Consider the following 22,325-nt stretch of genomic DNA (forward strand, 5'->3'; position numbering starts at 1 on the left):
TCCAATGCTTAGGAGTGCAAAGACCCAACTGAGGAATTCTGGTCTTGGAAGTGTTGGGTCCCTAACTAAAGATGAAGATTCTCATATGGCTATAAATTTAAAAGGTGGTGAAGGGTGGACAAGGAATGAAAAACATAAATTTTGTGGGAGCTAAGCAGTAGTGGAGGCCAGGGAGGAGTGGGATGAAATAGCCCTCATACCCCAGGACTCTGGATTCAATCACAATTTTTGTAAAGGTGAGTAGGCCTTTTAGGGCACCAGCTAATCAAGGAATTTGGTAGTCTCCCAGGCTTCCTGGGAAAGATGGGAGCAACTAGCCCTCCAGGCCAGAAGGGGAGTGAAAAAAGGGGTGGATAACTAGAGGTTGTTGCTAGCCTGGGAGATGAGTATGTCTTGGTTGAAGAGGTCTTTCGGTTGGTGGAAAAACCTAGCTTGGAGTGGCCCTCGGGAAGTGAGTTGGACTGGGGGAGGAGACTGCTCTGATGTGGGAAGCCTCGCAGAGCTTTTTTCCTTTGAGAAATTTTAACTCTATTTGAACCAAACACTTGGCACCACCACCCCCCAAAGCCATTTAAAGATCTGATCGCTTTCCATTCTGCTCCATCCTCAGTCTCTATTTGAGGAAAGAAAGAAAAAAAAAAAGGCACTTATCACGGCCCATCTGAGGAGAGCAGATTTGTGTGTGTTTGGGGCAGGGGGGTCACAGAAGGTAACAATCGAGAAAGTGGCAAGAGATGAGGGTGGGGATTGAAGTTTAGTAATGGGGCTTATTTGTTTTGTAACACCAATGCTTTGCTTTTCACGAAGACTTCGCATCTTGCATTGTTCCTCAAAGGCCCTTCCAGCAAAAGGATTTCAAAAAACTTGCCCACCCCTTCAAATCCCCATTACCCACCGATACTGTCCACCCGCCCATCTACCACCAATTCCCAAGAGCTGCCACGCAGCTGGCTGGGAAAAAAAAGGCAGCGGGTTCCTCCAGGAGGGGCAAGCGAGAAGGGTGGCGTCTCTAAGGGATTTAACCTCCTACCCTTGGTTCCGTGACACCACCCCCTCCCTCCAAAGACTGGGACTGAGCCTCCATTTTTGTTTTGGGGCGGAAGGGCAGGGGCTCCCGGGTAGAAGGGGTCAAAGGAAACGGTTATTATCACCTGGGAAGGGAAAGGGGGTGCTGTCTTCCCTCCCTCCCTTTCCTTCAGTCTGCACCCCCTGCACCCACTTCTACCTTCTCGGGGTCTCCCCCCCGCCCTTGTTGCTAAGGCCCGGACCGTCATCCCAGCAACAGCCTCAGTCATGTGACCGGCAATGGCGGCGCTGACGAGAGGTAGGTGAGCCCGGCGCCCCCCACACCCACCGCGTGTCCCCCGGACCCCGCTCGCACCTCTCGCAAGCCCCCCGCTCCCCCTGCACCCCCGCCTTCTCCCTCGTCTTCTGCACGCAGCGCCTGGGCCCTCCTTGGGGCCGGTCTGATCATCTTTCTAGCAGCCTCCAGCCTTGGCCTCCATTTGGGGGTTCCGAGGGCCGCAAGCGGGCCGCCGTGCACCCCCACCCAGCGGCGGGGCTCCGGGGGCTTCCGCGAGTGGGATGCGGGGAGTTGGTTCCGGGTCGGGTCTTGGAGGAGGTCGTGGGGGAAAGGGTGGAGCTGCCTCAATGGATGCCCCCAGGGATTCTTGCCCTTCCCGGCTGTCCCTGCCTCTGGCCGCTGTCTGGAGGAAGGACTGGCCTGGTGTCCGGCCTGGGTTGCCCCACAGGAATCACGGAACCAGCCTAAATTGTGGCCCCGCCTCCCTTTGCTGTGCCAGCGGGACTTGGGGCTAGGACACCTGCGTCCTGGGTCTCCTCTGATGAGGAGGGGTCGTCCTACCATGCACAAACAGTATGGGCTGAGACTCTAGGGTTCCATTTTCACTTTCTGAATCTTGAGGGGCATATGGCCTTGAGGGGTCTGTCATGGAGGCACAAACAGACGGTGACTTCTTTTTGGATCAGTCAAGAAATTGAGGTCATGCTAATGGCCCCTCTTTCTAATTGAGCTGCACTTGGAGGTGTTTTGGGGACACTCCTGTAGTTGAACTTGACTGGACTTAGGGGAAACATCAGGCCCCTCCAGCTGAGCCCCACCCCTCCTAAATGCAGATAGGGAACTGACAGGCAGTGCTGCCTGCGCTAGGTTTAAAAGGTGACAATGAGAACTCTGTTATTGCAGGGGCTGCTACCACTTTGTTGGCATCCCTAACAGACTTCAGCTGCAGGGATTCAGTTAGCTCTCAAGGCTCCCACTCAACAACAGGGGATGAATTATTTGGGAATATGGAGTAGGGCAAAGAGTTGGAAAGAATAAGAATAATATTCCTATCCATGTGATTTGACAAAGGTAGCAAGAATGACCTCTGTCTATGGGCTTTTTCTTTTTTGACTTATCTGTGCCCTAGTCTCCTCCCTCCCCTCCTCTTTTCCTCAGAGCTGGGGGGTTTGGGGGAGATTAGCATGTCGAAGTTCCTTTAGCAACTTGGGGAGAGGCAGGGGACAGGATTCTGCAGGCAGAAGAGAGGAAATGGATGAGAAGTTTTGTTTTTGTGCTGGTTAGTGGAAATGATCACATTTGCCATCATAACCCTTTACCTTCCCCCTTACTCCAGCCCTGGTCAGCTGAGTGTAGAAACAGGGATTTTTGCTGCCATCATCTTCCATGGGCTTTCCAGGTACCTGCCCCCACCCCCAAGAGAACCTCAACCCTTACACTAGTTCTCTCAAATGTTCCAAGTAATCTTATTCCCAGTTACCTACACCCAGGTTCCTATCTGTTATGTGAGCTGCTGGATGGGGGCCTGTAGGGGTTAGGAAAGAGATTTTTCACTTTCCCTCCTTTTCCTTCCCACCCCACAGGTCACACAACCTACAAGTAGGGAGCAGGGGAAGAGAGAGTGAGCCTGCATGCCAATTTTAAGCTCTTCAGGATCAAAGTGAGCAAAAAAGAGGGTCCAAAGTCTCTCTCCCATTTAAAGAGCCCATTTTTCATCCAGAGGGTGGGGGTGGGCAAGTTTCTATGATCTTGGGAGAAATGAAAGGAGAACCAAGACTGATGCTTGTCTCATGTAAAAATAAAGTATGGAAGTTTTCTTTTTCTTTAGGGGGTGCCAGAATATGGGAAATAGAAAATGAATTTAGGGGAGGGCTTGGGGGTTGGACTTTGAGAGAATAGAGGTAATGGATGGATTGGAAGGTACCTGAAGTAGGAGGCACTTATATATGTTAAATGGGGGACCCCCCACCCTGAGTCCCTTTCACCCTGGGGGCAGTGTCGTTCGTCCTGTCCAGAATGGCAGCCTGTGGAGGCACCTGCAAGAACAAAGTGACTGTCTCCAAGCCTGTGTGGGACTTCCTGAGCAAAGAGACCCCAGCCCGGCTGGCCCGGCTTCGGGAGGAGCACCGAGTGTCCATCCTCATAGATGGCGAGACTTCTGACATCTATGTTCTCCAGCTTTCCCCACAGGGTCCTCCCCCAGCCCCTCCCAATGGGCTCTACCTGGCCCGGAAGGCCCTTAAGGGGCTGCTGAAAGAGGCAGAGAAAGAGCTGAAGAAAGCTCAGAGGCAGGGGGAGCTTATGGGCTGCCTGGCTTTGGGGGGTGGTGGGGAACACCCTGAGCTGCACCGCCCAGGCCCACCCCCTCTTCGAGCAGCCCCACTCCTGCCCCCAGGGGCACGGGGGCTCCCCCCTCCTCCCCCTCCCCTGCCTCCTCCTCTTCCTCCCCGTCTTCGGGAGGAGGCAGAAGAGCAGGAGAGCACCTGCCCCATCTGTCTCGGGGAGATTCAGAACGCCAAGACGTTGGAGAAGTGCCGGCACTCATTCTGCGAGGGCTGCATCACCCGGGCACTGCAGGTGAAAAAGGCCTGCCCCATGTGTGGCCGCTTCTATGGGCAGCTGGTGGGCAACCAGCCTCAGAATGGGAGGATGCTGGTTTCCAAGGACGCCACCCTCCTACTGCCCAGCTATGAGAAGTATGGCACCATTGTCATCCAGTACGTCTTCCCGCCCGGTGTCCAGGGGGTAAGAAAACCACAGCCTGCCCTTACCGTCCGTCTGGTTTCCCTAAGCTTGTCTCTGATTTAGGGAAACTAGCTGAGGGTGGGTGTGTTTTTTAGATGTGATATATCCTGCTGTCTCCCAGAATGCCTTCCTATTCAGTGCCCTGGAGCTTCAAGTTCCCCTTGAAGCCCAGCTTTGTCTATCTCCACGACCCCAACACACACATATAAAAATCAGATACGAGAGCTAGTGTTGTAGCTCAATGGTAGAGTGCCTGCCCAGCATGCAGAGTCCCTGGGTTCAATCTCCAGCACTGCATAAACCAAAACAAAACAGAAACCCCAAAATGGTAGAGAGAAAGGAATTGCATACTAGTTCCCTGATGAACATGGCTGTTGATAAGTATTCTCAATAGAGGTAAACTTGTGGAAATGGTGATCCTAGAGTAGGCAGGCACAACTGGAAGGGATCTGACTATCCTAACAGCTGGGAGTGTTCTTTGTTTCAGATTTATGAGATAATAAAAACTTGATGAGAGTGAAAGGTAAAAACAGTAGTGGTCAAGAGCCTACAAGTATTTTCCTGCTAAACAAAGAATAATGTCCAATTCTGGTTCACAGAGGGATGAGGAAGCTCTGAAGAAGAGAAATAGAAAATGGAGCAGGTTAGACTAGCAGAAACATAAGGAGTGTTTTCAGGTGAAGGAGGGAAGGCAGAAAGATAAATTATTCTGTCTCCACCTTTCTGCTGAGTTATTTGGAGAGTCCTAAGGACCAGCTACCTTCTATCACTTTTGAGAATCCATTTGTTGCTGAATTGAGGCTTGAGGGATTGTGACGGTCAAAAGAACCTCTTAACAATAAGGATTATGTCCAGAAACAGGCTTTTGCTGCCCACACCAGAGAGTCACTCCTTCTATGGAAGGCTGTCAGCCTGCTGTTGCCTGTCAGCACCAGCTGGGGGTGCATAGACAAAAGGCTGGTCAACTCCCCCCACCCCATTAGCATCTAGGCCTTAGGAAGTTCAGCTGCTCACTCTCCACTCTGCTTCCTCTTCTTCCAGGCTGAACACCCAAACCCAGGAGTTCGGTATCCTGGCACCACACGGGTGGCCTACCTCCCGGATTGCCCCGAGGGCAACAAGGTGCTGACCCTGTTCCGCAAGGCGTTTGACCAGCGTCTCACCTTCACTATTGGCACGTCCATGACCACAGGGAGACCAAATGTCATCACCTGGAACGACATCCACCACAAGACCAGCTGCACAGGGGGACCCCAGCTGTGCGACTCCTGTTCATTTTCCTCCTCTTGGATTCTCCCCTTGTATTTCCACTGAGGGAACAATATCAAACCCCTCCCTCTGGAAGCCTCCTAACTGTAGAAGATCACCCCAAACTTTTAAACCGACTCTGTCATCTCAGTCTCTCCTAGTTTCAATCCTGATGTGCCCAGTTTAATCTACCAAAATATGCAGAATTGGGCTTGGTTTTGGAGGTCCCTCATTAGGGGAGGCAGGGAGGAGTCTGAATGGGGCCTCTACTGAGTGGCCTAGAATGAGTGTGGGCATGAGAATAAAATGAGCAAGCCCAAACAATGAACCCTGATCCACATTTCTCTTTGCTCCCAGGTTTGGGTACCCGGACCCCACCTACTTGACCCGGGTTCAAGAGGAACTGAGAGCCAAGGGTATCACAGATGACTGAAGGACAGCCCCCATGCCAAGGCTCTGCCATCCTCCTCTTCTAGGACCCAGCGGAAGCCTCTGTTCTCCTCCCTCCCCCTGCCCCCACACCACACTAGTAGGGGACCTGTCTGACCGGGGAGGGAGTTCAGAGGGGAAAGGGGCAATCCCCTCCCCATCCCCCAATGGCCAGTGCTTCAGTGCCCTGTGAGCCACTCCCTTCTGTCAGAGGCTGGTCTCCAAGGCTCTGCTCTGCTCCCCGTGTACATACTCCTAGTTCCCCTGCCCCTCCATTGCTCTTGGCTTCTGGTATGTGCTGTGCTCCAGTGACCAAGCTGAGAAAGGACCTGGGTGGGTCACTTGAACCCCCGCTCCCACATACTGCTCCACTTTGGGCTAATGTGAGTCCCCCACCCCCATGGAGCCAGCTGTGTGTTCATAAGATACAGTTCTCCTACTTTAACTTTGTCCTTTCTCTCCTGTGTCTCTGTCTGTCAGTCTGTCTTTCTCTCGCTCTTCTCTGCCCCCTATAAGGAGCCTCCTTACCCTGTTCTGGAATCGCCGCCAGACTGTAGCTTTTAATTTAATAAAAATAAAGTAAAATATGCAGCTCTCTATGCCACACCTATTATGTTCCGTGGACAGGGTGAGGGTGGGGGTGGGTGAGGAGGAGGACCTGCTAAGAAGGGAACGGGATGGTGAGGAAATCCCCGCGTGCCTTCACAGTCTCTCTGCCTCTTGAGAACCCTGGGTTTCATGGTGTTAACTAGTGGGCTCTGTAATAATACTAAGAATCCTGGGCCACACGTCGATCTTAGTCGGGATTAAGAGAGGTTTGTTTTGTTGTTGAACTATGGTTGTAGAGAAAGGAACAACCCTACACCCTTTTGCGAAGTTTGGCTGGGGTGGGAGTGGGGCGGAGTCGGGCAGGGGGCGGATTCCGCAGCAGCAACTCCCCGGACGCACGCAGGCCTCAGAGCCCCCCAGCTTCCGTGCCCCCTCGGCCCTGAAACTTGAAGCAGGGTAGGGGTCCAGCATGAAGCCCCCGGACCGCCCCGCCCCTGGCCGCACTGACCGGATACTGGGGGTCATGGGGGGCATGCTACGCGCATGCGCCGTACCCGGGCAGGAGGGGGTAAGAAGGGGGAACCAGTGCTGGGTCGGGGGTCTTTAGGGGCTTTAAGAAGGGCTGCAACCCACAATTCAGTTTACCCGTAAAAAGAGTTATTCGGGATGGACTCAAGGATCCATGAGTTTAATTACAAGGGACATAGCCACGTTCTCGGAGACCTTTCATAACAATGTGGATTTTGACAGGAGGAATAAGGGAAAGGAGAGATCAAGACTACCTAGACTGATGGGTTGCTTACAGTCATTCTGTCCCCGCAGCCCCCGAAGAGAAGCTCCCTAGGGTCGGGGTGTACCAAGCCAGAGTGTGACAGTACCGAGGGTGATCAGAGAAGGGAGCACGAACGTGAGGTCCTCGCCTGGGCTCCGCAGCCCGGTAAGAAACTGGGATGGGGTGGGGCACAGTTTGCCATCCTGCGCCAAGTGGCGATTTCAAAAATATTCTGTTCTTATTAGCATAAAGGTTCGCATGTAATTTACATGAGACTCTTTTAGTATCAGAGACCTCCTCGCTTCTCTTCGCCCTGCAGTCCGATGTGTGTCCCCCCACCTCAGCCAGTCTCGAGCCCCCGCAGGCAGAGTGTCCCCGCGCCCCACCCCTGGCTCTTCGCCAGCCCAGGCTCCAGGACTTCGCCTTAATTGGTGATTAGTTTTAGCTGGAGTCCCTGGGCCTGGAGGGTCCGGCGAGAGAGCGGGGGTGCATTCCCTACAAAGAGCTCCCTATACACGTACCCCCTACCGGGGGTCCTGGCCCACTCCCCGCGAGGCCGGGGACAGCCCCAACCCGAAGACATCTTCAACCTGGCCAAGGCCCATCCACCGAGTCCTTCTCCACTGCAGAAGCCGAGGGGCGACCCTGGCAGACCCCGCGGCCACGTTTATCCCCCACCTCAACGCTGTGCAGTCGGAGCCGAGATGGCAGAGGGAGGGGAAACCCAGGCGGGGGAGCCCAGACTGGGGAGGAGGGGCGGAGGCGCTGGGGACTTGGAGTGGGAACGTGGTGGTGTCTGGGGGCGGAGGGGGGGATTAGGCCAGGAACCCGGCGGGGGCTGGAGGGGGAACACGCAAGAGAGGCGGAGCTGGGCCGCAGAAGCCCCTCCCCTCAACGGCACCGCAGCCGGGCCTGTTGTGCGCTCGCCGCTCGGCCAGGACCCGCGCAGGGCCACTGGCTCGGGGAATCGGCCCCCGCCTCCTCCCCGCCCGGGGCCTAGAGCCACCCAAAACCAGAGGCCGGTGATCAAGCTGGAGCGGCTGCGGCATCCCGGCCCAGCCTCCCCCACCGTCCCTCCCCCTGGCTGGACATCTGGACCCTGGGCCCCGCACCGACAGGGTTCCGGAAACCCTCCCCGCCTAGCTCCGCGGCCAGGCCCCGTGCCACCTTCTCTCTAAAACCCCCAGCCCCCTCCAGACCAGACTTGGGTCTACTCCTGGACACCCCCTTCCCGTGCTCTCCCTCCCCCCCTCCCGCAGCCTGGAACCCGGTAGGAGGGAGGGGGGGTGTGCGCCTTGCGCCGTCCCCGCCCCGCCCCCCGTGATTCCCCCTGCATGGCCGGCCCGGGTGGGGGACGCGGGGGGGCCCGGGCGCCATGCGCGGGGGGCACAAGGCGGGTCGCTGTGCCTGTCCCCGTGTGATTCGGAAAGTCCTGGCAAAATGCGGCTGCTGCTTCGCCCAGGGGGGACGTGGTGAGTGCGAGGTCGCAGGGATCCAATGTTGAGTGGGGTTGCGGGCCGGGATTCTAGGCATCTGGTTGTCCTGGCCCTAGGGGTTTAGGTATGTTTTCCAGAAAGTGACTTAATAGATGGTCTGATCTGTAAGGTCTCTTCTACCTTCAGATTTGTATTAGTTCAAGTTAAGAAAATTGGGGAAGGGGCAGGGAACTCCTAACTCTTTCTTATAGTCAATTATATATGAGAAAAACCTACCCACAACCCCTTTAGCCCTAAGATATCTTCACTCAAATCATTTTGTTGAGACTCTACTTCTGAAGTGGGACAGGGAATGGAGGACTGAGGAAGGAGGGGATTCTATAAGAGGCTTTATAAAAACTCAAATCACAGCTCTTCTCAATAGCTGGTCAAAGATAACCCTGATGAACTCTCCTCACTGGCCTCCTCAATTTGGCATGTGCATGTGTTGAGAGGTGGGCTGCAGAAGTCTTTTCTTTTTATAATGATTACTGCAATTGAAGGATGAAGGAGGAAGGAGTCTGGGGGTGGCAGATAGACTCTTAGCTCTTTTTCTCCCTTTCCCAGGGAATGGTCTGTACCCACTGGAAGGGGGAGGGTTGTGGAAGAGCAGATGGCTACCCCCAGCTTCCAGTGTCTGCCCAGATGGTTGCCCCCACCCCCATATCTGTGCTATACTTGGGATATGGGGAACCTCCACATGCAATGGGGTTCAAGCTAGAGAGCCAGATGTTTACTGTCCTTCCTCCCCAGGGTGCCCTGGTGAAATTTCTATCCTAGCCAACTCAAATGAAGATGTCAAGAGATTGAACCCTGGGAGAGGGGGCTGACTGTCATAGAGAGGAGAACCTGGGAGTTCCCTGGAGACCCTGAGTCTGAAGCTGGAGCAGTATCTATTGCCTCCTTTCTTTTTCGCCCCCCCTTAGAATCCTATTCCATTGCTGGCAGTGAGGGGAGTGTATCAGCTTCTGCTGCCTCTGGTCTGGCTGCCCCCTCTGGCCCCAGCTCTGGTCTCAGCTCTGGGCCCTGTTCCCCAGGCCCTCCAGGGCCAGCTAGTAGCCTGAGAAGATGGTTGGATAATTCCAAACATTGTCTCAGTGTGGAAACTGAGGCAGATGATGGTCAAGCAGGACCATATGAGGTGAGCAGGGAGTGCCACAGAAGCATGTAAGACATCCTTGCATGACACTGGGAGAAAGGGCAGGTTGGGACCATTGGTCATTAGGAGACCCAACTACTGTCCCTGCTCTCTGACACTTGACCTCTGGCCCCAGAACTGGATGCTGGAGCCAGCTCTAGCCACAGGAGAGGAGCTGCCAGAATTAACCTTGTTAACCACATTGTTGGAGGGCTCTGGAGATAAGACACAGGTATGAAGAAATGGGTATGGGGAGGCTTCCATCACCAAGAGGTATTCATTTTATTACCCTAAGATGTTCTTTCCTTCCAGCCACCTGAAGAGGAGACTTTGTCTCAAGCCCCTGAGAATGAAGAGGAACAGAAGAAGAAGGCTCTGGAAAGGAGTATGTAAGTGTCCATACCCCCCACCTCAGTTGCAGAACTTCCACAAGACTGTAAATGGAATGACCTCTGAGGTTGGCTGTAGTTATGAAAGGGCTTCTAGTCCAAGAGGGAACTGGCTAAACCAAGAATGTGCCCAGACTCTGAAGTGGGGGCACTCTCATCCTTCCCTCCTAGGTATGTCCTGAGTGAACTGGTAGAAACAGAGAAAATGTATGTGGACGACTTGGGACAGATTGTGGAGGTAGCTCCCTTATCCCTTCCCAGCCCTGGTCCACCTGCCCCCTTCCCTTTGCCTGAGAGATGCCTTGGTGCTAGTCTTTCCCACCCTCTCAGTCCTCCCTACTTCTGGACTTCCTGGGGTGGGGGAAACCACCAAGACTGGGCTATATTCTCATGCTTCCATTCCAACCTTCCCACAGGGTTACATGGCCACCATGGCTGCTCAGGGGGTCCCTGAGAGTCTTCGAGGCCGTGACAGGATTGTGTTTGGAAACATCCAGCAAATCTTTGAGTGGCACCGAGAGTGAGTTGTGGAGTCCTGGGAGCCAGGTCCTGGGGAGGGACAATTCATCTGGTAGTCTCTGTATCTCAGCCTCCAGCCCAATGAGACCAAGGAACCTTTGGAGTTGTAGGGGACACAACTAGGGCACACAGCTCAAAACCAGAGACGTGTTAGAGAGCTAAGGAGTTTGAAATGTACTTGACTTACCTTTCTCTACCAATCCTCCCAGCTATTTCCTGCAAGAGCTACAGCGGTGTTTGAAGGATCCTGATTGGCTGGCTCAGCTATTCATCAAGCATGTGAGGCTCCAGAGGGTGGGGCTTAGGAGGGGAGGGGCTGGGGAATGGGTTAGGGTGATCTGGAGAAGTTCCCTCCCTCCTAGTTAACCCTACTTTCTTTTCTCTGTTATTCCTGTTAGGAGCGTCGGCTGCATATGTACGTGGTATATTGTCAGAATAAGCCCAAGTCAGAGCACGTGGTGTCAGAGTTTGGGGACAGCTACTTTGAGGTCAGTGGCAGAGGTGCCTTGGGGGAAGGAAGACAGAGAATCAGCATGACCAGGTTTTCCAGCATGACCCTGTCCCTGTCTTCAGGAGCTCAGGCAGCAGCTGGGGCACCGACTTCAGCTCAGTGACCTCCTCATCAAACCTGTGCAGCGGATAATGAAATACCAACTGCTGCTCAAGGTCAGGATCACCTTCTCCCAGGGGGTTCAGCTGTTTGGGACAGCAGTTTCCTCTGTCATCTCCCCAGGTTTCTTAAGGCTCCCCATACTTCTTGGAGGTCCTCGCCTGTGTCCTTAGGAGAGGTGGTGAGAGCATTTGATAGTGTCCCATGACCACCCTGAGCATTTCTTCTCTGTATTTTAGGATTTTCTCAAGTATTACAGTAGAGCTGGGATGGATACTGAAGAGCTGGAGGTAAGGACCTCCAGATCCTCAAGGACACACCATATTTGGGAGTTCCTCCAGCCCCCTGGGTGGTTTGGAACTGTCTGGTTTTGGTGGTGGTGGTGGGGGGGCAGTTGGTGTGGAGATGTGTGAAGAAGCTGGCTGAATAAACGTTTTTTTCCAATAATGCCTCTCTTTGCCCAACAATGCTCCTCTCACCTGCATCCCAGCAAGCTGTAGAGGTCATGTGTTTTGTGCCAAAGCGCTGCAATGATATGATGACTCTGGGGAGACTTCGGGGATTTGAGGTATGGAGATGGGGCAGGAGTCTGGCAGCCCAGTCCTTTTGTGTTTGGTTTTGGCACTCTGGAGGTCCTTTTGGAGAATTATCTTCTTCTTCCGGACTGATGCCACAATAGGTTGGGAGAACTGAGGAAGGAAGGGAGGGAGGAGCAGACAGTTGTCTTTTTCCTCCTATTGAGCTTAAAGGCCATATTCTTTGGTTCCAGGGCAAACTGACTGCTCAAGGGAAGCTCTTGGGCCAGGACACATTTTGGGTTACGGAACCTGAGGCTCTCGGACTACTTTCCTCCCGGGGTCGAGAGAGGCGAGTCTTCCTCTTTGAGCAAATCATCATCTTCAGTGAGGCTCTGGGAGGAGGAACTCGAGGTGGCACACAACCTGGATATGTGTACAAGAGCAGCATTAAGGTGGGGAGAGGACAACTGGGATGGGGTGAGGTCTCTGAGATGATATCTGGCTCTTGGATTTGTTGGAGGCATCTGAAGAATCTGGGGACTCTCTCTCTTTTTAAAAAATATTTTTCAGTTGTAGATGGACACATGTAGCTTTTTTCTTTATTTTTATGTGGTGCTGAGGATTGAACCCATTAAGCTGCAACCCCAGCCCAGGGGACTATCTCTTATTTGCTAATCCAGGTGAGCTGCCTGGGACTGGAGGGGAACCTCCAAGGTGACCCTTGCCGCTTTGCACTGACCTCCAGAGGGCCAGAAGGTGGGATCCAGCGCTATGTCCTACAGGCTTCAGACCCTACAGTCAGTCAGGCTTGGATCAAACAAGTGGCTCAGATCCTGGAAAGCCAGCGGGACTTTCTCAATGGTGAGGCTCTCATTCCCCCCTCCTCCACATACTCCCTCAGCCCTTTGACCTCTTCAGTCCTTCACCATCCAATCTCTAGCACCTATCTTCTGACTCCAGCTTCTTTCCACTTCCATTTTTGCATATTAACTCAAGATTTGGTAACTCAAAATCCTCTAAAGCCCCCAACACTTTACATTGACTGAGAATCCTCAGGCAGGAGGGAGGGTAAAATTGGAGGATGACACAAACAGCCCTTAAAGAAAGGGACCTGTCTCTGCTGTAACACTCTTTCTGTTCCTCTCTTTGCCTCAGCATTGCAGTCACCCATTGAGTACCAGAGACGGGAAAGCCAGACCAACAGCCTGGGGCGGCTAGGAGGGCCTGGGATAGGGAGCCCTGGGAGAATTCGGACTGGAGACCGGTCTCAAGTCAGCACACACACACCCATCAATGGCTCTCTCCCCTCCCTGCTCTTGTTGCCCAAAGAGGAAGTGGCCAGAGCCCCGCTGTCTCTGGACACACAGGTATAAGGAACACAGTTCTCTGTATAAACAGAATGGGGAGGGCCTCTTTTGTTTGTGGATCCCCAACCCCTTCCATATCATTCCTTTCTTCCACCACCTTTTGTGTACCCCTTTCTACTTCTTATCCCTCCATTTACCTTTGGGGAAAGGGGAGGTGACTTGGCTAGGGGATTAAACTGAAAAGAGGAGTGAGGGTAGATTGACGGTCTTTGTTGATCCTCTGACTTGAATCTTTCTTTAGGCCCCTGGTGACAACTCCCAGACACCCCATGGCTCTTCTCCAGTCCTTCCAACGCCAAACACCCCTCCCTGTCAGGCCAGACTTGCCAAGTTGGATGAAGATGAGCTGTAACTGATGAAGGCCACGGGGTGGTGCTGACTCAGCCACCTATTCCCCAAGGAACTTCAGGGCAATCCTCTGGTTTCACTCCAGAGTTCTTCCTTCTTATTATGTCTGCAGGGTGGGCAAGGCTGGGAAAGATGTCAATTTGGAGGACAGTACCTAGATCCAAAAGGACTTCTTTCTAACCCAGGAACCCAGGATCCTTCAGCTCCACCCCTATGCATGCATCATGGTCCCTCCAAAACGAAGATATATGGGTGGTCCAGAGGGAAGCCTGGGGCAGGGGCCAGATAGAAATTATTGGTTTTGGTTTTGATTTTGTTTTTTTCTGTTTTCTGAGAATAAAGGTTTTGTTATATCACTGAGGCTGCTGTCTTAGCAGAGGGAAGGAGAGGCTGCAGTGGGTATGAAGTGTTATGGAAAAGATCAGCTGGCCCCCGTTATTTTAGGAGGGGTTTGGTGAAAGGAGCAGGGCACAAGGTATAAGATAAAAAAAAGATACTGTTATCTTTGTCCCTTAACTTCAGTTGCAGCATCTCACAAACCAGAGCTGGGACTTTGGGCCACTAGAAAACCCTACATTATTTTTGATGTATTCTCCCTTTTATCCAACCCTTCTTTCTTTCCCATTCACCCTCTGGTCTAGACCCACCAGAAGACTCAGTATCCTGTGACTTCCCATCATTCTTCCAATACCCAGATACTAAAGCACAAAATACCCAATATACCTTTCCTTCTGAGGCCTCTGTGTTCTGCTGATATAGAATGGGAAGGTGAAGACGAGCCTGGAGTTTTGAGCCCCTTCCTGACTTGGGTCTTCTTTGCTTTCTGGGAGGTCATAGGGCATGTCCATGCTGAACAGGCAGAGATTTTCTTCAAACCCAGATCCAAGAGTGGAGTCCAAAGGGATCTTCACCCCTACCCAACTTGTGGCACAGCCCCTGGAACACAGAGTCAAACATACAGAGAGCCAGATGCCCTGTTCTGGTCCTGTGCATCTGTATGTCCACTGTGTCCCTTTGTCCCTTGGGTTCCATCACGTGTACTGGGGCTTCCTCAGCAGACAATAGACTGCTGGAGTGGGAGGGTGAGGAGATGCTGGAGTCTCCCTGTGGGCCCCAGGTCCCTCTGGCTGACAATGAAGGGAGGGATCTGTAATGGGGAGACAGGACGTAGGACCCAGATAAGATTTCTGGGGAACAATAGGAGGAATTTAAGAGGGGAGACCCACCCTCTCTGCACCCCACCCCTGGGGCTTTGGGGTCAGGGATGGGGGACCAGAGGTTGATGGGGAGGGGGGCCAAAGATTCTTGTGAATGGAGGAGGGGATAGCAGCAAATAGCAAGATTCTGGAGCTCAGAACCTTTGTGTTTCTTTATGGTCCACAGGGATACGTTAGGTGTGTGGTTGACCCCATTGTACTCAGTTTAACCATGCATGTATTTTTGAGTGTCTACTTTGAGAATAGCATTTAGGTATTATGTAATAAATGTAATAAACAGTAAGTGCTTCAGAGTTTTTGGGTTTTTTGTTTTCATTGTTTTGGCACTGAAGATAAAATTTCCTATTAGTTCAATGTTTCCCCTTAAATTCAGCCCAGCCACTCCTAGCAGAGGTGTGGGGTAGTAGTTTGTCATTGTCTTTGTCTAATACAGGTAGCTGCTTCCCATTTCAGTAATTTGTGAAACTGTTGAATCCAATAAAGCCCCTTTCTTGTGCCAAGCTGTGCTACATCAGGATTTAGGTCTGGGATGGGACTCCCAACAAGTGCTGAATTTTCATGCTCTGAAACTATGAGAATGCAACCCGTCAGGAAAGGATCAGTGACTCCAGAGGAGCCTGACTCTGTCTCTGCTTAAAGTACAGACGGTGAAAGGAACCCAGAGTGAAGCGGGGTGTGGGGTGTGGTGTGTGGAAATCAAAAGGCTTAGGAGTGTCTGAGAGTGGGTGTTGTTAGTTCACTTGTCTTTTGGCCTGTCTCTGATGGCTACATCTTTCCTCAGCTACCCTCATAGCAGGGCTAGCTGTCAGATCCGGCCAAGGATGTCGGCCAAGGATGTCGGAGGAAACGCCTAACGGGAGGACTCTCCCCTCCCAAGGCTGACCTGAAGGTCCCTGAGAAATGGCGTTCTCCAGGGCCGGATTGGACCCTGCTTCTTGGAGGCGGGACTCTGGGCTAGCCGAGGAAGGTGTATTTAAGACTGTGAGGAGTTGGAAGGAGTCAAGGACAAAATGAGTGGGCTACTGGGTGCCAGGACTTGCTCAAGCCCAGGAGAGGCCTCGGACCTTAAGTACCCACTGGGCACCAGGCTCAGGGAGCCCCTTACCGAGGCTCGGTTCCAGCAGCTCTTCGGGGATGAAGAACAGGTTCAGGAGCTACCGACTGAGCCCCGCCGGCCAAGGCTGTGCAGGATGTGGAGGAGACCCGCCAGCGCGTGTTCCAGGCCGGGGGCGTGGCGCCTGCTGCAGGCTCGGTTGCCCCCACTGCGCTGGTTGCCCCTCTACCGCTGGCGGGCCTGGCTACTGGGGGATGCTGTCGCCGGAGTGACCGTGGGCGTTGTACACGTACCCCAGGGTGAGAGGCCCCAATACCAGCTTGCGACAGCTCAAACTTTAAAGGGATTCAAGGAGGAGGCATGAGAACCTGGGAATCCGGGGATGAGGTTGTGGGACCAAGAAGGACTGTGGGGTTTCATCAGATCCCTACCCCCACCTCTCCTCATCTGCTCAATCCTGCGAGACTGGTTCCGCTTCTGGGAACTGAAGAGAGGCCTAGGGCTGCCCCCCAGGAGCTTGGCGACACCTATTTTTGACCTTGTCAGCCTCAGGGCCTCCCACTGAGGCCCATTAACCCCTTCAGTTCCCTCATGCCAGCACAGTTTAGTATCCCTGGTGCCAGGACCAGGGCTGGACTCCCCAGCCCTCCGCAGAGGTTCCCTTCTATTTCTCCCCCAGGTATGGCTTTTGCCCTCTTGACCTCGGTACCACCGGTGTTCGGACTCTACACTTCTTTCTTTCCCGTTCTCATCTACAGCATGCTGGGTACTGGGAGACACCTGTCCACGGGTGAGTAGCCAGGGACTACTAATGACTCTTCTCCTCTTTGGGGTGAGAATGAACAGGGTTTGAAGCGTCTTTCTTGTAAGCTCCCAGTTCGATTCTCCTCTTCACCTCTTCCACCTTCCCTTCCCTCTGGCTGCCACTCTGCCACAGAACTCTGATCCAGGCATACTTGCTGGAGCCGGTACAGATGAGGGAGTTTACTTGGATATTTTCCCCTCGTGAACTTTGGTTAACATGAACATCTCCAGGACTTGAAGGGGAAGAAGAGATGCGAGGCCCCTCACAGGAGCACCCAGTCCAGCGGGAGTCTGCGTGAGGGGCAGATTTTGCTGCCTGGTGCGCTCTCCTTTCCTTCCTGCCCACGGTTTCCTGACAGCTCATGGCCCCTACGGTCTTCATTGCGGGCAGTAGTTTTGCTTTCTAGGAGAGCGGGGTCAGGCAGCAGCAACCCTGGCTCCAAACAGCGGAGCCTGGGCTGCTGGCCGTCCGATTCAGCACAGTTAGTGATTACGCGGTTTGTTCCCCGGCTCCAGGAACTTTCGCTGTACTCAGTCTCATGACCGGCTCCGCGGTAGAGCGGCTGGTGCCCGAACCCCTCAGCCGGAACCTGAGTGGACTCGAGAAGGAGCAGTTGGACGCTCAGCGGGTTGGGGCGGCCGCCGCAGTGGCCTTCGGGAGTGGGGCGCTGATGGTGAGGGAAGATCCCAAGAAGCCCCTGGGGGAATGGAGCCACGCTGGGGCCAGGGGAATTGGACAAAGGAAGAGAGAGGGGGAAATCTTCCGCTCAGGTTCAGCTGGGCTGGGGTGCAGTGGGGAAGCTGGAGCACGGCACCCTGGTGGGTCGGTTCCGACTTCTGTTGGTGAGTGCACATCTTCTCCCCGGCAGCTGGGGATGTTCGTGCTGCAGCTTGGCGTTTTGTCCACCTTTTTGTCGGAACCTGTGGTCAAGGCGCTGACCAGCGGGGCCGCGCTGCACGTGCTTGTATCCCAGCTTCCAAGCCTTTTGGGGTTGTCTCTTCCGCGCCAGATCGGCTGCTTCTCTCTCTTCAAGGTGGGGGTGGGAAAACAGCGGAGAAGAGGCTTCTAGAGGTCTCGGGAAGAGGGAAACCCGAAAAGGGAGAAGAGATGAGGGTGAAGGGGTAGTGTGTGAACGGGAGGAAGGGAAGAGGTTGTAGAACTACGAGGCTACGTGGGGGGGCGCTGCGGATCTGGAAACCCTGGTGGCATCGGGGAGAGAAGGCTTTGCCTGGTCTGGTGGGTGGGCGCTGGGGCAGAGAGGGGGCAGTCAAACCTGGCACGTGGCCCTTTGCTCACGGCCCCTGCCCACAGACGCTGGCAGCTGTGCTCACATCGCTGCCCCGGAGCAGTCCAGCCGAACTGACCATATCGGCTCTCAGCCTGGCGCTGCTTGTGCCGGTCAAGGAATTGAACGTGAGATTCCGAGACAGGCTACCTACCCCGATTCCAGGGGAAATCGTCATGGTGAGGATGGCCTAGGGGCGAGACTCCTTGCCCCTCACGTACCCCGCCTATCCAGTAGGAACTGGCTGCTGCCGCCCCCTTGTGAAATTCAGAGAGATCACAAGGTCCTGCACATAGTCATACTTTTCTAGGCCTCCTCCCACAACAGTTTGACCCTGAAGTATCCCCGTCCTCACTGAACCACTCCTCTCTCAGAGCCCCCTCTAGAACTCTTTTAGAATGCCTTCTTCTTCCCTGCAGAGCCCCCTTGCGGTTTCCCTCGCTTCAGCACCTCCTCTCACCGCTCCTCATGGGATCCTTCACTGTAATTCAGTGTATCTCCCTTTCTACTCCTTACCTAGGTTGCTCTCTTCCCAACTAAATAAATGTCTCCACACTATTTACATGTGGACATTTACATGTCTCCACAGATTCCCCACATATGGCCAGATATGGTCCAGCTTCCCTGCTTAAAATGGCTGTTGCACCTCTTGATATTCTTTACCTTCATAGGAAGTCCCTCTTACTTCTCCATAGCTCTAGGCTTACCTCATTATTCTTTCCCATGCCCACACACCTTCACTCTAAATGAGTTAGCTGTCAAACATCCATTCCAAACTGCCTAGACTTGCATATGACCCTCTTTCATGCTGAGCCCCTTCTAGCTTTGCCATGGGCCCCATCTCCTCCTAGACCCCAATGTGGTGTCTTCCCCAGGTGCTTTTGGCCTCCGTGCTCTGCTTCACCTCTTCCTTGGACACAAAATACAACGTTCAGATAGTGGGGCTGTTGCCTGAAGGGTAAGAGAGAATGAAAAGACACAAGTACTTTTTTCTCTCACCTCTCTCACCAATATCTCCTCTTGTCCTGCCCCACCCTATTTGCTCTGCCTCCTCTATCTCCCTGCAGCACCCAACCTATCCTTACCATGGATCCCTCCCTTTCCAGATTTCCCCAACCCCTCCTCCCCAGTCTGGCTGAGCTGCCCAGGATTCTGGCTGACTCCCTGCCCATCGCACTGGTTACCTTTGCTGTGTCGGCCTCCCTGGCCTCCATGTATGCAGACAAGTATAGCTACACTATTGACCCCAACCAGGTATGACTCCAACTGTGGACCCCAGCCCTATTTAGAAGACACCCCGTTAGCCTTATTCCCCTATGTATCTCTCTTCATCTCACTGCATCCCTCCAGGAGCTCTTGGCCCATGGCGTCTCCAACCTCATCTCCTCCTTCTTCTCTTGCTTTCCCAACTCTGCTTCACTGGCCACAACGAGCCTACTAGTGGACGCTGGTGGGAATACACAGGTAAGAGGGTGTCCTTAGGTGAGGAGAGACATTCAGGCTGGGATGGCTATAATGGAAAAACAGGTAGTAGATTTGTAGATACCCCAGTAGCATCTATAGAGAGGAGAATGGGAATCAGAGGGAGGATGAGTGAGGGGATGGGATTATAGAGAGGAGAGATAGATGATAACAAGGCTCCATAAAGACCTTTGTAGAGTTTAAACACTGAAAAAAGTCTATGGTGCCCCAGATCTAATATAAATAAACATAACACTAAACTACAAGTCTAAGAGATGAAATTGTTTTTTTCCCCCATGAGGACATTTTGTTTAGAAAGAAGTATCACATTTCAAAGTCCTCCCCTAATATTTTTTTTTCCTCATTCTGATGGTGCTCTAAGCAGTGGTTAGCCTGCTTATAGGGTGATTCAACAGTGGCTTTTAAGATGGAGGTAGGCTGCAAAAATAGGAATCTTAATAAATGAACCAAAATAGGAAACAAAACAGATGAACTACATAACATCTGGGATAGTCTGGAGAATGATGGACATTTAATTGGGGGAAAGGGAGGGATGTTGATAGCTGAATATCAAGTAGGAGGTTGAGGAGTGTGGTCTACCCCTGTGGAAAGAGGTTTGGGAGGAGGGGGACTTCTGAGGAAGATGAAGCAGAGCAGGCAGAGAGACCAGCTCTCTCATGGGGGTGAGGGATGCTACTGGCGTATCTACCAATCTTCTACCTGCCTTCCTTGCTTCCATCCCTCCTTCCTGCTAGTTGGCAGGCCTCTTCTCCTGTATAGTTGTCCTTTTGGTGCTGCTATGGCTGGGACCCTTCTTCTACTATCTGCCAAAGGTAGGGGGCTGAAGAGGCATGGCCATATCAGGGGTGGTGGTGTATTCCGGGACATTGTGGCACTCATCCCACCTCCTCTGCCCTAAGGCTGTCCTGGCTTGCATCAACATCTCCAGTATGCGCCAGATGTTCTTCCAGATGCAGGAACTTCCACAGCTATGGCACATCAGTCGCATGGACTTTGTGAGAAGTGGTGGCATTACCCCAGATTGCCCCTTCCATCTTCCCAGCATCCTCTGTATCCCCAGTCTCTACCATGGGCCAATGCTAACTGTCCTGTCCTAAGTCCTTCAACTCATCCTCCACCACCACACACACTTCCTAAAACCATTTAAAGGGTGGGGTTTGAACTCCTCAGAACATTTGTAACCTCCCAACTGGCACAAGGTCCAAGGTGTATATCAGTGAGTCAGTCCTGCCTCTTCCTTCTACCATGCTTCCTACTTTTTTCTGCGTCCCCCTTTCCCTCACTTGCCTTGGTAGTCACTGCCATTGGATCAGTCTTTCTTCTGGGCAGTCCACCCCTATTTGTGTCCTACAGGCTGTGTGGATAGTCACATGGGTAGCTGTAGTGACACTGAATGTGGACCTGGGTCTGGCTGTGGGTGTGATCTTCTCCATGATGACGGTGGTCTGCCGCACGCAAAGGTAGGCAAAAAGATGGGCAGAGTTGAGACGAGGAGAGGGAGAGATCAGGTATGAGGGGTAACTCTCTGGTCAGACCAGGTTAGGCTGAAAATCTGACCCCAGCTTTTTCCCTAGGGTCCAGTGCCTAGCACTTGGATTGGCTGAGGGAACAGAACTCTACAGGCCACTCAGAGAGAGCCATAGGGTGAGTGGGCTTTGGCCAAAAAAGGAAGAGAATATTAGACCTGGATGTTTCTATGACCCTCTCCCTTTTAGCTCCTCCAGGTCCCAGGTCTCTGTATCTTGAGATATTCAACACCACTCTACTTTGGGACTCGTGGGAACTTTCGCCGCATCTTGGAGTGGCATCTGGGGCTTGGAGAAGGAGGCAAGGTAAGGAACTTGGCCAAGGAGGAGAGTGAGTCTTCTGGGATTTGGAAGCAGATATGTTCTGAGGTGGGTTGTTGTGCTCAAAAGGTGTATACATTCCTGCTTATTTGGGGGGTCATGGTGGCCACTCTTCTCTATTTATAGGCATCTCCAAAGCCAGATAACTTACCAGACACAGGTAAGATGGGATGACACGGAGGGAGATTTGGGCATGACCCATGCTGGTATCTTGGTACTCCTGCCTTCTCCCATCCTAGTTGCTGAGCCTGTCAGAGTTGTGGTCCTAGACTTCAGTGGTGTCACCTTTGCAGATGCTGCTGGGGCCAGGGAAGTGGCACAGGTGAGGGAGGGGGTAGGTTGACGAAAACCCATTTATCATCCTGTTTATATTCTGATTTGGGATTCAACCCCTCTGCTTCATCTCTGCAGCTAGCTAGCCGATGCAGGGATGTGGGGATCCACCTTCTCCTAGCTCAATGTAATGGTGAGTGGTATGGAGGATGGAGGGACTGTTGACTAGAGAATGACTGGACACTTGGGGGATAAAAGAGAACACAGTGTGGATCTAGGGCCCCAGAGCCTGATACTTTCCTTACACAGCCTCTGTGCTGGAGACACTGGCCCGGGCAGGAGTCTTGGACAGAGTGACCCCACAACAGCTGTTTGTGAGTGTCCAGGATGCAGCTGCTCATGCCTTGGAGAAACTGGTAAGGGGCAGCAGCGTCTGGAGTGGGAGCCAGGAGGTGCTACACTAGGACAAGGGGGTGGGGCAGGTGAGTGCCTGAAGATTCAGAGAGTTTCAGGAAAGGTTTCGTAAAGAAGGAAGATCATGAAGGACAGGATGGGGAAGAGATGATTAGCAGATTCAAGACAAGTCAGGAAAACTGGGCCAAGCTATGAGTGAAGAAATAAAGAACTAATGTTCCAAAGTGGGTGGTGTGCCACTCAGAGCATTGCCAAATCTCCATGAGGGAAGGGGGTACTCAAACTATGCCCAACCTGTCCACTCTTGTCTCCAGGAACTCACTGGCTCAACGATTTGCACAGTATGGATATGACCATGTCACTTGGAGTATGAAGGTCTCCAATGATGTGTGTGTATGTGTGTGTTTGAAGAGTGCCATGATCCTTCAGCTCCCTTACCTAATGTAATGAATAAAATGAAGCTGAAACCCTCTGGAATCCATGAAGTGGGTCTGGGTGTTTCCTCATGGAACCCGGGTGCCCCTCCCTCCCTGCCCAC

At 53.0% G+C, this 22,325-nt stretch overlaps 3 protein-coding genes across 12 annotated transcripts; all 3 read left to right on the plus strand.

Annotated features, from left to right (window-relative positions):
• Positions 1-1,064: 1,064 nt before the first annotated feature.
• On the plus strand, positions 1,065-6,314 carry DTX3 (deltex E3 ubiquitin ligase 3). Of its 3 annotated transcripts, none has more exons than XM_081309468.1 (6): positions 1,065-1,324; positions 2,640-2,702; positions 2,887-2,963; positions 3,319-3,880; positions 5,090-5,307; positions 5,654-6,314. In XM_081309468.1, exons 3-6 carry the CDS (start codon positions 2,935-2,937, stop codon positions 5,727-5,729), a joined length of 885 nt encoding a protein of 294 aa, XP_081165594.1. In that variant the 5' UTR covers positions 1,065-1,324; positions 2,640-2,702; positions 2,887-2,934; the 3' UTR covers positions 5,730-6,314. The 3 variants fall into 3 exon arrangements, with proteins under 3 accessions (XP_081165594.1, XP_081165592.1, XP_081165593.1); XM_081309466.1 differs by having other exon boundaries at positions 1,070-1,324; positions 3,319-4,048; XM_081309467.1 differs by having other exon boundaries at positions 1,078-1,324; positions 3,300-4,048.
• Positions 6,315-6,642: 328 nt separating this feature from the next.
• ARHGEF25 (Rho guanine nucleotide exchange factor 25) lies at positions 6,643-14,364 on the plus strand. Of its 2 annotated transcripts, XM_081309662.1 has the most exons (16): positions 6,643-6,842; positions 7,097-7,211; positions 9,448-9,662; positions 9,796-9,891; positions 9,972-10,048; positions 10,220-10,286; positions 10,465-10,568; positions 10,777-10,846; positions 10,966-11,055; positions 11,141-11,233; positions 11,417-11,467; positions 11,668-11,745; positions 11,947-12,147; positions 12,376-12,556; positions 12,851-13,062; positions 13,304-14,364. In XM_081309662.1, the coding sequence occupies exons 1-16, from the start codon at positions 6,744-6,746 to the stop codon at positions 13,412-13,414; spliced, it is 1,860 nt and encodes a 619-aa protein (XP_081165788.1). In that variant the 5' UTR covers positions 6,643-6,743; the 3' UTR covers positions 13,415-14,364. The 2 variants fall into 2 exon arrangements, with proteins under 2 accessions (XP_081165788.1, XP_081165789.1); XM_081309663.1 differs by lacking the exons at positions 6,643-6,842; positions 7,097-7,211 and adding an exon at positions 7,231-8,518.
• Positions 14,365-15,527: 1,163 nt separating this feature from the next.
• LOC308657808 (solute carrier family 26 member 10-like) lies at positions 15,528-22,268 on the plus strand. Of its 7 annotated transcripts, XM_081309947.1 has the most exons (18): positions 15,532-15,980; positions 16,361-16,471; positions 17,002-17,159; positions 17,257-17,328; positions 17,798-17,950; positions 18,647-18,729; positions 18,878-19,025; positions 19,122-19,235; positions 19,988-20,065; positions 20,153-20,248; positions 20,607-20,713; positions 20,828-20,897; positions 20,969-21,085; positions 21,227-21,260; positions 21,340-21,422; positions 21,512-21,566; positions 21,683-21,789; positions 22,102-22,268. In XM_081309947.1, the coding sequence occupies exons 1-18, from the start codon at positions 15,638-15,640 to the stop codon at positions 22,138-22,140; spliced, it is 1,968 nt and encodes a 655-aa protein (XP_081166073.1). In that variant the 5' UTR covers positions 15,532-15,637; the 3' UTR covers positions 22,141-22,268. The 7 variants fall into 7 exon arrangements, 6 of the variants coding, with proteins under 6 accessions (XP_081166076.1, XP_081166073.1, XP_081166074.1 ...); XM_081309950.1 differs by lacking the exon at positions 17,798-17,950 and having other exon boundaries at positions 15,528-15,980; XM_081309948.1 differs by lacking the exons at positions 17,257-17,328; positions 17,798-17,950 and adding an exon at positions 17,355-17,519 and having other exon boundaries at positions 15,533-15,980.
• The last annotated feature ends 57 nt before the right edge of the window (positions 22,269-22,325 follow it).

This window comes from Spermophilus citellus, assembly GCF_964194105.1.
Source record: "Spermophilus citellus genome assembly, chromosome: 10".
Lineage (NCBI taxonomy): Eukaryota > Metazoa > Chordata > Mammalia > Rodentia > Sciuridae > Spermophilus > Spermophilus citellus.